General features: G+C 50.5%; 1 protein-coding gene across 2 annotated transcripts; it reads right to left on the bottom strand.

Moving 5' to 3' along the window:
* Nucleotides 1-297: 297 nt before the first annotated feature.
* Nucleotides 298-12,739, bottom strand: LOC140494384 (beta-1,3-galactosyltransferase 5-like). Of its 2 annotated transcripts, none has more exons than XM_072593585.1 (2): nucleotides 12,589-12,739; nucleotides 298-1,954 (listed from the first exon to the last, which is right to left on the bottom strand). In XM_072593585.1, exon 2 carries the CDS (start codon nucleotides 1,736-1,738, stop codon nucleotides 683-685), a length of 1,056 nt encoding a protein of 351 aa, XP_072449686.1. In that variant the 5' UTR covers nucleotides 1,739-1,954; nucleotides 12,589-12,739; the 3' UTR covers nucleotides 298-682. The 2 variants fall into 2 exon arrangements, with proteins under 2 accessions (XP_072449686.1, XP_072449681.1); XM_072593580.1 differs by lacking the exon at nucleotides 12,589-12,739 and adding an exon at nucleotides 6,449-6,556.
* Nucleotides 12,740-13,147: the final 408 nt, after the last annotated feature.

The raw sequence follows: 13,147 nt of genomic DNA, 5'->3' as shown, positions 1-13,147 counted from the left end.
AGAGATTTCCTTCCCTAAAGAGCATCAGTGAAGAGATGGGTTTTTTATGACAATTGGCAGCGGTTATGCTCTAGCTGGTAGGCCAGCTCTTTATTGCAGATTTTTATCGGATTCAAATTTCACCATCTGCTGTGATGAAGTTTGAACGCATGGCCCCAGAACACTCACCTGGGGTTCTGGATCATCAACCCACTGACATGACTGTTATCCCACCAATTTTCCCAGTTCCTGATTCCTGATGACTGGAGAATCCAGAGCCGGGAATGGGGGGGCGGGGGGGGGGGGGGGGGGGGGGGGGGGGGGGTGGTGTCATGGACGTGGAGCAGCCATTTAAGACTGAGATGAAGAGAAATTTCTTCACCCAGACCGTGGTGAGCACGTGGATCTCTGCCACAGAAAGTTGTTGGGGGAAAATCATTGAATATTGAATAGGGGTTAGTTATAGTTCTTAGGGCTAAAGGGTATGTGAAGGAAGGAGGAACAGTAGACTGAGTTGGTTGATCAGCCATGATCATAGTGAATGGCAGGGCAGGCTCAAAGTGCCAGATGACCTCCTCCTGCTCCAGTTTTCAATGTATCTATGCTTCTAAAGACTGTGCCCCTTTGTTCTGGACTCTGCCCACTGTACAAAGTAGTTTCATCCGGGGCGACTAAAGGGTTTGATCGTGTCTGAGCAAAACTGTCAGCTCCATCTGGTGATAGTGGGATTACCAGAACACGCTGTGCGGGCCTGGACCATGTTGCTGTGGGCTAGGCGTTGGTCCTGTGTGCTGAGGTGATGAATGACCATCAGGTACCTGTAGTTGCACACTCTCCAGTTCATGTTGTGCTTGGTGAAGCGGCTGCTTGACAGCGCAGGGATACCAGCCGCTTCTGCCAGGATCCCGACGTACGCATCCTCAACAGGAATGGGGCGGACCCAGGCTGCCACCCTCAGGATTGCAGCAGCTGCATCCAGGGAGAGCACGTAGCCCACCCCACTCACGTAGGGAGGGTACCGCTCTTTCCCATAGTCCTGCCATGATACATACCATTTGCTCCAAGGATCTCGGATGACCTCCCGCTTCTCAGGTGCAAACAGGGAGCCGGCATAAAGCCCAGTCCGAATTGGGTTGTCCTGAACTAGAAAGCGAGGCAGCCTGTCCGTGTTTACAAAGCAGTCGTCGTCGGTTTTGAGGATGAACAAAGGCTGGCAAGTGCTCACTGCCCACTTTAACCCGTGCATGACTTTTAGTGTTAAGTTTCTGTAAGTGTCCATGTAGTTTCCCACCAACAGGTCCTGGAACACTTCCTGCTCCGATTGGATTAGGTTGGCTGCCCCTTCTCCAGTGGCCTGGCCAACCAAGAAGACCACTTGCCAAGGGGAGGCACTGTCCTCCCAGCCCAGCGCCCATGTGTTGCGAATAGTGTTCCGACGGTTAATGTTGGGCTGGGCAGATGTCACCAGGATCAAGAGGACTTGCCCCTTCTGGCAAGAAGGTGGTTCATATTGCCGACTGTGCAGAGCCTCAAAGTTGATCCCAGACCTCTGGTCCACCACCTTGTCTTCGTCATCCTTGCTCTTCACTTGTTTCAGCAGAGCGCGGAGATCTGATCCACCAGTGTCCTCAGACAGCCTAAAGGTCACATGTAAACTTAGCACCAGAAAAGCAGACACCAGGAGGGACGCAAGCAAAAGAACTTTAAAGAAGATTTTTGACTTCATTGCTTTAACACAAAGAGTTACAAATGCCTGCATGCTCAGAGGAAGTATTCACTTCAAGACTGATCAGGTTAAAGATCCATGAAGTCCAAGTTGGTTTGTACGGCTTCAGTCTTACAGCTGGGAAGGAAACAGGCAGAGGTCTAAACATTCCTGCCCTCCTTACACTCTCATAACTGCAGGACATTTCAAAACACGTCATAGCCTACAGGAGGTCAAATTTGGAAACACTGAAATCACAGGGGCCAGCATCTGTGAAGAGAGGAGAAACACAATTAAGTGATTGAAGTGGAAGAAGTTAAGGACTGAACAGTCTTTTATGATAAAAAATAAAGCTGGGATAAAGGGATGATGGTGCAAGGCTTAGCAACAGTTCAGGTTAAAACAAGAGAGAAGTCCAAAGGAAGGTATAAATGGCTATAATACAACCAATGCCCCAGAAAATGGAAATAGTATGAATTGTAGAACATTGTAGAGGGTTCCACCAGCTCTGAATTGCCCAAATGTTGTTCCTTCAGCTTACACTGAACTTCACCACAACAGTGTAGGACAGAGTGACGGTGCAGGCCTGCCAGGGGGCTGGGATTCTCATTCTGAACTACAGTTGTTTATAATGGAGGGAAAAAGAAAAAAAACAGGGAAATAAAAGAGCTCAGCAAACTGCCGCTTTGTAAAGGGTGAGATTCCTTGCATTTTCCCCCTCAGTCAGCAAGTTACTGAAACAGTCCCAACATTGCTGACCTCTACTGGCTCAATGGGATTCCAGGACTCTGGAAGGGGAAGGGGAATGAGAGAGTGAGTGAGAGAGAAAATAATCAGTGCATTGGGTTAGAATCAAGTGGAATGTGCAGCATTCAACCAACAATCTCACTGACTGACAGGGCCCGTGCAAGCACAGGGCTCTGCAGCAGTAACTGTCGAAGGGTGAAGGAAAGGGTACTCAGTCAATCATCGTGAATCAGTTGTCCTGATGCAAGTCAAGGACTCCTCCTGAAACCAATTAAAGATTTGGCCTGCCCTTTCTCTGCTGTTCTTTTTATAAAAAGCAGCAAGGAGAGAATAAATGTAACGATTCCAGCTGGCTACACTCGTTCTGTCTCCCTCCCAGTGCTGGGCCAACTCAACCATGAAGATCTTATACAGTGATGGCCCAGACTGTGTTGAAAATCTTGATCAAATGGACCTTTGACCTCCTAAATTTTGGATTATTTATTTTTTGTGGACTTTTCTTATCATTTAACATAAGACATAGGAGCAGGAATAGGGCATTCGGCCCTTCACGTCTGCCCTCCCATTCAATCGGATTGTGGCTGCTCTGAAAACTGTAACTCCCAGTGAGATGTTTCAGCCAGAAATTCACATTCCCTTCAAACAGTCCCATAACATGAAGTAATCTTTGCTTCCTGACCAGGAATTGAACCCAAGCCGCAGAGGTGAAAGTACCAATTCCAAATGGTACACCACCAGGAGACATGAAAACTGGGACCAGGAGCAGCTCCTCAGCCTGTCTCATTCCTCCTTCAATGTACACAATGTCCTGGCATCCAATGTACTCAGCAGGAGTGAATTCCACAGATTCATGACCCTTTGAGGGAAGTCATTTCTCCTTCTCTCTGTTTCAAATGTGCTACTCCTTATCTTCAAACTATGATCTCTTATTCTAGATTGCCTCACAAGGGGAAACACCCTCTCTATGTCTACCTTGTCAATCCCCTTTAGCAAGGTATATTCCTCAATTAGATCGCCGCTTATTCTTCCAAATTCTTGAGAGTACCGGCCTAAACTGCTCAACCTCTCTTCTTCATAAGACCAACCTCTCATCTCTGGAATCAATCTAGTGAACCGGCTATGAATTGCCTCCAAAGCAACTACATTCCTCCTCCAGTAAGGGATCAAAGACAAAGTGCAGACTTTTTTTAAAGATTAAATTCCCTACAGTGTAGAAACAGGCCCTTCGGCCCAACAAGTCCACACCGACCCTCCAAAGAGTAACCCATCTCTCTCTGACTAATGCACCTAACACTATGGACAATTCAGCTGACCTGCACATCTTTGGATTGTGAGAGGAAAACCACGCAGATACTGGGAGAATGTGCAAACTCCATACAGACAGTTGCCCAAGGCTGGGATCAAACCTGAGACCCTGGTGCTGTGAGGCAGAAGTGCTAACCATTGAGTCACCAAGCTGCTCATTAAGGAGTTATTCTGATAAATCCATATTGCGTTTTCTCCAAGGCCAATGTGTCAGGTACGAAGTCAGTACAAGTTCAGGCAGGAGTCTGTGCACCAACTTGTTGCAACCTCAAAAACAGCTTCTAATTGTAAAGGGCTAGTACTATTCATATAGCAGCTTCAGCATAGCCAAACTCTCCAAAGAATTTCTCAGGGGCATTACAGAGGAAACAAAGATGCTGCACCACAGAGGAGCTGGAGATCAAACCAGCACAAGCCTGGTCAAAGCAGGAGGGAAAGTGTCCCACTTCCTCCAGACCAAAGGGGTAGCCGTGGGCACCCGTATGGGCCCCAGCTTTGCCTGTCTCTTTGTTGGCTATGTAGAACAGTCCATCTTCCATAATTACACTGGCACCACTCCCCACCTCTTCCTCCGCTACATTGATGACTGCATTGGCACCATCTTGTGCTCCCGTGAGGAGGTTGAGCAATTCATCAACTTCACCAACACCTTCCATCCTGACCTTGAATTTACCTGGACCATCTCTGACACCTCCCTCCCCTTCCTGGACCACTCCATCTCCATTAATGAAGACCGACTTGACACTGATATTTTTTACAAACCCACCGACTCTCACAGCTACCTGGATTACACCTCTTCCCACCCTACCTCCTGCAAAAATGCCATCCCGTATTCCCAATTCCTCCACCTCCGCCGTATCTGCTCCCAGGAGGACCAGTTCCACCATAGAACACACCAGATGGCCTCCTTCTTTAGAGACCGCAATTTCCCTTCCCACGTGGTTAAAGATGCCCTCCAACGCATCTCGTCCACATCCCACACCTCCGCCCTCAGACCCCACCCCTCCAACCGTAACAAGGACAGAACGCCCCTGGTGCTCACCTTCCACCCTACCAACCTTCGCATAAACCAAATCATCCACTGACATTTCCACCACCTCCAAGACGACCCCACCACCAGGGATATATTTCCCTCCCCACCCCTTTCCGCCTTCCGCAAAGACCGTTCCCTCCGTGACTACCTGGTCAGGTCCTCGCCCCCCTACAACCCACCCTCCCATCCTAGCACCTTCCCCTGCCACCGCACGAACTGCAAAACCTGCGCCCACACCTCCTCCCTCACCTCCATCCAAGGTCCTAAAGGAGACTTCCACATCCATCAAAGTTTTACCTGCACATCCACTAATATCATTTATTGTATCCGTTGCTCCCTACGTGGTCTCCTCTACATTGGGGAGACTGGGCGCCTCCTAGCAGAGCGCTTCAGGGAACATCTCCGGGACACCCGCACCAATCAACCACACCGCCCCGTGGCCCAACATTTCAACTCCCCCTCCCACTCTGCTGAGGACATGGAGGTCCTGGGCCTCCTTCACCACCGCTCCCTCACCACCAGACGCCTGGAGGAAGAACGCCTCATATTCCGCCTCGGAACACTTCAACCCCAGGGCATCAATGTGGACTTCAACAGTTTCCTCATTTCCCCTTCCCCCACCTTATCCTAGTTTCAAACTTCCAGCTCAGTAACTGTCTCCTTGACTTGTCCGGACTTGTCCTACCTGCCTATCTTCTTTTCCACCTATCCACTCCACCCTCTCCTCCCTGACCTATCACCTTCATCCCCTCCCCCACTCACCCATTGTATTCTATGCTACTTTCTCCCCACCCCCACCCTCCTCTAGCTTATCTCTCCACGCTTCAGGCTCACTGCCTTTATTCCTGATGAAGGGCTTTTGCCCGAAACGTCGATTTCGAAGCTCCTTGGATGCTGCCTGAACTGCTGTGCTCTTCCAGCACCACTAATCCAGAATCTGGTTTCCAGCATCTGTAGTCATTGTTTTTACCGAGTTATCGATGTGTCAGTGGGTTGCAGGGCGAGAAAAGTTAGCGGTAGACATGGTCGCGGTGATCTTTTAACATTGAAGAATGGCTTAATGAGGATCAAGGTACAGGGGTGAGTGTGGGAGTAAACAGGGTTTGGTGGGAATGAAGACAGTCAGCAGAGTATTAGAGTTTGCAGGGTGGCTTGTCAGAGGGGGTTGGCCAGTTGAGTGTATCGTGGGGAGCTGCCACAGAATGCGATAATGTTTTGGTCTTCGCGACGGCTTGGGGAGGCACAACGCGGGACAAGATCCAACACACCCAGGATGTAAACTGGTTCAGTTTCTTTCATTCACTTGCGGGACAACACTGACAAACTCCCTTAAAGCCAGCGAGAAGCCCGTGCCGCCAGTGAATCATAAACACCAGGAGCAAATCTGGGATCCCTGGCGAGAGAATTCCGTCTGGGGGGTGATCCCAATCTCCTCAATATTGACCAATCTGTACCCCCAGCTCCGGAAGCCTGGTGGGGGTGAGGGGGGGGGAGGGGGGGGTAGGGTTCCAACACGCGGGGCCGCAATGATCCCAGTCAATTCACTCGGGAGACGGCCACACGCTGACAGACTTCACACAAACTCTCCGGCAGATCCCGCCCAGACCCACCCCAGACCCGAGCAAACCCCTTCCTTCTCTCCATCCACACCTCCCCCCCGCTCCTCCCCCAGTACCAACCTCAGCACACAGCCAGCAGAGAGCAGGGAAGTGTTACAAGGGGCTGCTTCACCCTGCCTCTCACCGACAACCCCAGTCTCGCTCACCCTCCTCTGTCTGACACCCCCCCCCGTCTCCCACCCACTCTGTGATGGGCACCCACACAGCCAATAGTGCGAGGGGGTTGTTCCATTCCTGGGAAACTAGGACACCTCTTAATTGGTTCATCTGATCCAGGGGTGGGGTGGGAAGTGTACTGAATTAATTCAATTCAAAATGAACGTTGCCACGAGAGACCAAGTTTAAGAGCCAAGAGACTAAGTACAAGAGCTTTAATGTTCCAAACTGTGAAGTGTCCTCTTTTACAGTGATCTAGCCCACAGATCTGTGTTTCCCACAGGAATCAGACCGCTTTTAATACAGATTACAGGAGCTGCTTTGGTGCTGAGATTAAAAACCGAAGGGATTGCGGATGCTATAAATCAGAAACACTTGTGAGGAAGGGTCACAGGAACCAGAACGTGAACTCCACTTTCTCTTCACAGGTCTGCTGAGTTAAACATCACACCAGGTTAGATTTGGAAGCACTAGCTTTCGGAGCGCTGCTCCTTCTTCAGGCGGTTGTGGGTACTGTACAACAGTATAACCTTGGACTATAACCTGGTGTTGTGTGATGTTTAACTTTGTACACCCCAGTCCAACACGGGCGTCTCCAAATCGGATCTGCTGGAGGATTTGGGATATAGGGAGAGGCTGTACAGGCTGGGTCTATTTTCCCTGGAGGCTGAGGGGTGAATTTAGAGGTTTACAAAATCATGAGAGACATGGATAGGGTGAAAAACCAAGGTCTTTTCCCTGGGGTGGGGGAGTCCAGAACGAGAGGGTATAGGTTTAGGGTGAGAGGGGAAAGATTTAAAAGGGACCTAAGGGCAAACTTTTTACTCATAGTTGGTGTGTGTATGGAATGAGCTGCCAGGGGAAGTGGTGGATGCTGGTACAATTGCAACATTTAAAAGGCATCTAGATAGGTACATGAACAGGAAGGGTTTGGAAGGATATGGGCCAATTGCTGGTAAATTAATTTAGGATATCTAGTCGACATGGACGAGTTGGACCAAAAGGTCTGTTTCTCTGCTGTACTGCTCTCTGACTCTATAAAATACTCTCAGTCTCCAGCTCCAAACCACTCTTATACAGTGGCTACAAGAGCAGGTCAGAGGCTTGGAAAACTGCAGCAAGTAACTCACCTCCTGACTCTCCAAAGCTCTTCTATTATTGGCCAGGCACAGGTTGGATGAGTGTTGCACCAATAATACTCAAGAAGTTTGACATTATCCAGGACAAAGTAGCCCACTTGATTAACACCACATTCACAAGCGTCTCCTCCCTCCACCACTGTAGCATTTTGTAGCAGCGGTCTGTATTATCTACAAGATGCACTGCTGAAATTCACCAAGGCTCCTGAGGCATTTGACCCCACCACTGAGAATGATCGTGGCCTCACCTTCCAAACCCATGACCACTTCCAATTAGAAGGACCAGGGCAGCAGATACACGGGAACACCATCACCAGCAAGATTCCTGATGAAGGGCTTTTCCCCGAAACGTCGATTTCGAAGCTACTTGGATGCTGCCTGAACTGCTGTGCTCTTCCAGCACCACTAATCCAGAATCTGGTTTCCAGCATCTGCAGTCATTGTTTTTACCAAGTTCCCCTCCAAGCCACTCACCATTCGGACTTGGAAGCACATTGTCAATCCTTCACTTCGGGTTAAAAGTCAGGGAACTCTCTCCCTAACAGCGCGGCGGATGTCTCTACGCCAAATGGACTGCAGTGGTTCAAGAAAGCAGGTCAGCACCACCTTCTCCAGGGCATAGCATGTGATACCAACATCCCACGAATGATTAAAAAAAGAAGTTCCTGGCACCGTGAAGCGCAAAGGTCCCTGTACAAATAAAACCCTCACACTGTCCCTAGTACAAACCTCAGCACAGAGCCAGCAGAGGCAAGTGCTGTAAGGGGCTGCTTCACCATCTCTCTGCTTTCGGGTTCACTTCTCACCAACAACCCGGTCTCTCCAACTCTCCACTGTCTCACTCCCCCTGTCCCCCCTCCGCACCCCGTGATGGGCTGCGAGCTGGCAATCTCACAGCCAATAGAGTGAGGGGGCTGTGCCAGGAATTGTTACATTCCTGGGAATCTAGGACACTGTTTAATTGGTTCATTCGATCCTGGACAGATAGCATAATGTCCTGAATTAATTAAATTTGGGAATTAATTCAATTTAAAATGAACATTACCACCAGAGAAAAAGTTTATTTTAAAAGCCAAGGGGGTAAGTACAAGAATATTAAACCTTAATGATCCAAACTGTGAAGTATCCTCCTTTACAGAGATATAGCCCACAGTTCTGTGTTTCCCACAGAAATCAGACCCGTTTTAGTACAGATTACAGGGGCTGCCTTGTTGCTGAGATAAAGGTTGGTTTGGGTGAAATGTGCACGTATGTAAATCACTCAGTGCCAGCCTGGACATTCCCCGAACTCCAACACAGTCCACAGCACAAACCCACACAGATTTCCCAGCACAAACCCTCACATAGACCCCAGCACAAACCCCCACACAGTCCCCAGCAGAATCCCACACACAGACCTCAGCATAAACTCCCACACTGATTCCTCAGCACAAACCCCCACACAGTCCCCAGCAGAAACCCTCACACAGTTCCCAGCACAAACCCTCACACAGTCCCCCTCAAACCCACGCACAGTCCCCAGCACAAACTCCCACACAGATTTCCCAGCAGAAACCCACACACAGTCCCCAGCACAAACCCTCACACAGACCCCCTCAAACCCACACACAGTCCCCAGCACAAACCCTCACACAGACCCTAGCACAAATCCTCACACAGTCCCCAGCACAAACTCCCACACAGTCCCCAGCACAAACTTACACACAGTCCCTAACACAAACCCTCACACAGTTCTCAGCATAAACCCTCACACAGTCCCCAGCATAAACCCTCACACAGTCCCCCTCAAATCCACACACAGTCCCCAGCACAAACTCCCACACAGTCCCCAGCACAAACCCTCACACAGTCCCCAGAACAAACTCCCACACAGTACCCAGCACAAAACCATGCACAATCCCCAGCACAAACCCACACAGATTTCCCAGCACAAACCCTCACACAGTCCCCAGCAGAAACCCACACACAGTCCCCAGCAGAAACCCACACAGAGTCCCCAGCACAAACTCCCACACAGATTCCCCAGCACAAACCCTCACACAGTCCCCCTCAAATTCACACACAGTCCCCAGCACAAACTCCCACACAGATTCCCCAGCACAAACCCTCACACAGTCCCTAATACAAACCCACACACAGTCCCTAATACAAACCCTCACACAGTCCCCAGCACAAACCCTCACACAGCCCCCAGCACAAACCCAACACAGCCCCCAGCACAAACCCACACACAGTCCCCAGCACAAACCCACACACAGCCCCCAGCACAAACCCACACACAGTCCCCAGCACAAACCCACACACAGCCCCCAGCACAAACCCTCACACAGTCCCCAGCACAAACCCACACAGTCCCCAGCACAAACCCACACACTGTCCCCAGCACAAACCCTCACACTGTCCCCAGCACAAACCCACACACAGTCCCTAACACAAACCCACACAGATTCCCCAGCACAAACCCACACACAGTCCCTAACACAAACCCTCACACAGTCCCCAGCACAAACCCACACACAGTCCCCAGCACAAACCCTCACACAGTCCCTAACACAAACCCTCACACAGTCCTCAGCACAAACTCTCACACAGTCCCCAGCACAGTTTCACACAGTCCCCAAAAGAAACCAACACACAGTCTCTAACACAAACCCTCACACTGTCCCCAGCACAAACCCACACACAGTCCCTAACACAAACCCTCACACAGTCCCCAGCACAAACCCACACACAGTCCCCAGCACAAAGTTTCGCACAGTCCCCAACAGAAACCCACACACAGTCCCTAGCACAAACCCACACACAGTCCCTAACACAAACCCTCACACTATCCCCAGCACAACTCACACACAGTCCCCAGCACAAACCCACACACAGTCCCTCACACAGTCCCCAGCACAAACCCACACGGATTCCCCAGCACAAACCCTCACACAGTCCCTAACACAAACCCTCACACTGTCCCCAGCACAAACCCACACACAGTCCCTCACACAGTCCCCAGCACAAACCCACACAGATTTCCCAGCAGAAACCCACACACAGTCCCCAGCACAAACCCTCACACAGACCCCCTCAAACCCACACACAGTCCCCAGCACAAACCCTCACACAGACCCTAGCACAAATCCTCACACAGTCCCCAGCACAAACTCCCACACAGTCCCCAGCACAAACTTACACACAGTCCCTAACACAAACCCTCACACAGTTCTCAGCATAAACCCTCACACAGTCCCCAGCATAAACCACACACAGTCCCTAATACAAACCATCACATGGTCCCTAACACGAACCCTCACACAGTCCCCAGCATAAACCCTCACACAGTCCCCAGCACAAACCCTCACACAGTCCCCAGAACAAACTCCCACACAGTACCCAGCACAAAACCATGCACAATCCCCAGCACAAACCCACACAGATTTCCCAGCACAAACCCTCACACAGTCCCCAGCAGAAACCCACACACAGTCCCCAGCAGAAACCCACACAGAGTCCCCAGCACAAACTCCCACACAGATTCCCCAGCACAAACCCTCACACAGTCCCCCTCAAATTCACACACAGTCCCCAGCACAAACTCCCACACAGATTCCCCAGCACAAACCCTCACACAGTCCCTAATACAAACCCACACACAGTCCCTAATACAAACCCTCACACAGTCCCCAGCACAAACCCTCACACAGCCCCCAGCACAAACCCACACACAGCCCCCAGCACAAACCCACACACAGTCCCCAGCACAAACCCACACACAGCCCCCAGCACAAACCCACACACAGTCCCCAGCACAAACCCACACACAGCCCCCAGCACAAACCCTCACACAGTCCCCAGCACAAACCCACACAGTCCCCAGCACAAACCCACACACTGTCCCCAGCACAAACCCTCACACTGTCCCCAGCACAAACCCACACACAGTCCCTAACACAAACCCACACAGATTCCCCAGCACAAACCCACACACAGTCCCTAACACAAACCCTCACACAGTCCCCAGCACAAACCCACACACAGTCCCCAGCACAAACCCTCACACAGTCCCTAACACAAACCCTCACACAGTCCTCAGCACAAACTCTCACACAGTCCCCAGCACAGTTTCACACAGTCCCCAAAAGAAACCAACACACAGTCTCTAACACAAACCCTCACACTGTCCCCAGCACAAACCCACACACAGTCCCTAACACAAACCCTCACACAGTCCCCAGCACAAACCCTCACACTGTCCCCAGCACAAACCCACACACAGTCCCTAACACAAACCCTCACACAGTCCCCAGCACAAACCCACACACAGTCCCCAGCACAAAGTTTCGCACAGTCCCCAACAGAAACCCACACACAGTCCCTAGCACAAACCCACACACAGTCCCTAACACAAACCCTCACACTATCCCCAGCACAACTCACACACAGTCCCCAGCACAAACCCACACACAGTCCCTCACACAGTCCCCAGCACAAACCCACACGGATTCCCCAGCACAAACCCTCACACAGTCCCTAACACAAACCCTCACACTGTCCCCAGCACAAACCCACACACAGTCCCCAGCACAAACCCACACACAGTCCCCAGCACAAACCCTCACACAGTCCCTAACACAAACCCTCACACAGTCCCCAGCACAAACTCTCACACAATCCCCAGCACAAAGTTCCGCACAGCCCCCAACAGAAACCTACACACAGTCCCTAGCACAAACCCACACACAGTCCCCAACAGAAACCCACAAACCGATCTCCCTTTCCCCACCCCCCATCCCAAATCCACACACACACAGTCCCAGTACAACATTGCAGAAGAGTGCCAGCACAAAATGAATCTCCCACCGAGCCTGAAATAAACATAAAGGATGCTGCAGACTCAGCTGAGGGTCAAACACTAACCACAACCACATGTGCAGGAAGTGCCAGCTTCAGGAACCAAGTTCCAGGGGTTGAGTTGTCGCTGGTGTCAGTCACTGTGGTGCATAAGGGTGACTGCTCAAAGGACAGCACATCTCAGCATGTGGACGCTGCTCAAGAGTATACAGGGACAGAGCGACTGCACAACTTTATGACAGACAAGTAGAACCAGACTGGGAGGACAGATAGACACCCTGCACACATTTAGCTGTCCAACTGGTATTCAGTTCTAAATACTGATGAGAGCATTGGTTCCTTTGGGAAGTGCAGTCAGAGACAAATCCACAGAGTCATGGGCAGCTAAACTCTGCAGAATGACTGGAAAAGCAATGTTAAAAATCACACAACACCAGGTTATAGTCCAACAGGTTTATTTGGAAGCACTAGCTTTCGGAGCGCTGCTCCTTCATCAGGTGGTTGTGGAGAATAAGATTGTAAGACACAGAATTTATAGCAAAAGTTTACGGTGTGATGTAACTGAAATTATTTATTGAAAAAAACCTGGATTGTTTGTTAAGTCTCTCATCTTTTATAATGACCG

Source organism: Chiloscyllium punctatum, chromosome 2, assembly GCF_047496795.1.
Source record: "Chiloscyllium punctatum isolate Juve2018m chromosome 2, sChiPun1.3, whole genome shotgun sequence".
In the NCBI taxonomy this organism is placed as follows: Eukaryota; Metazoa; Chordata; class Chondrichthyes; order Orectolobiformes; family Hemiscylliidae; genus Chiloscyllium; species Chiloscyllium punctatum.
This window is presented reverse-complemented; position numbering and strand designations above follow the sequence as displayed.

Bases quoted from the DNA above. Each gene is read 5' to 3' on its own strand.
- LOC140494384 (XM_072593585.1), bottom strand. From the start codon at position 1,738: ATGCAGGCATTTGTAACTCTTTGTGTTAAAGCAATGAAGTCAAAAATC.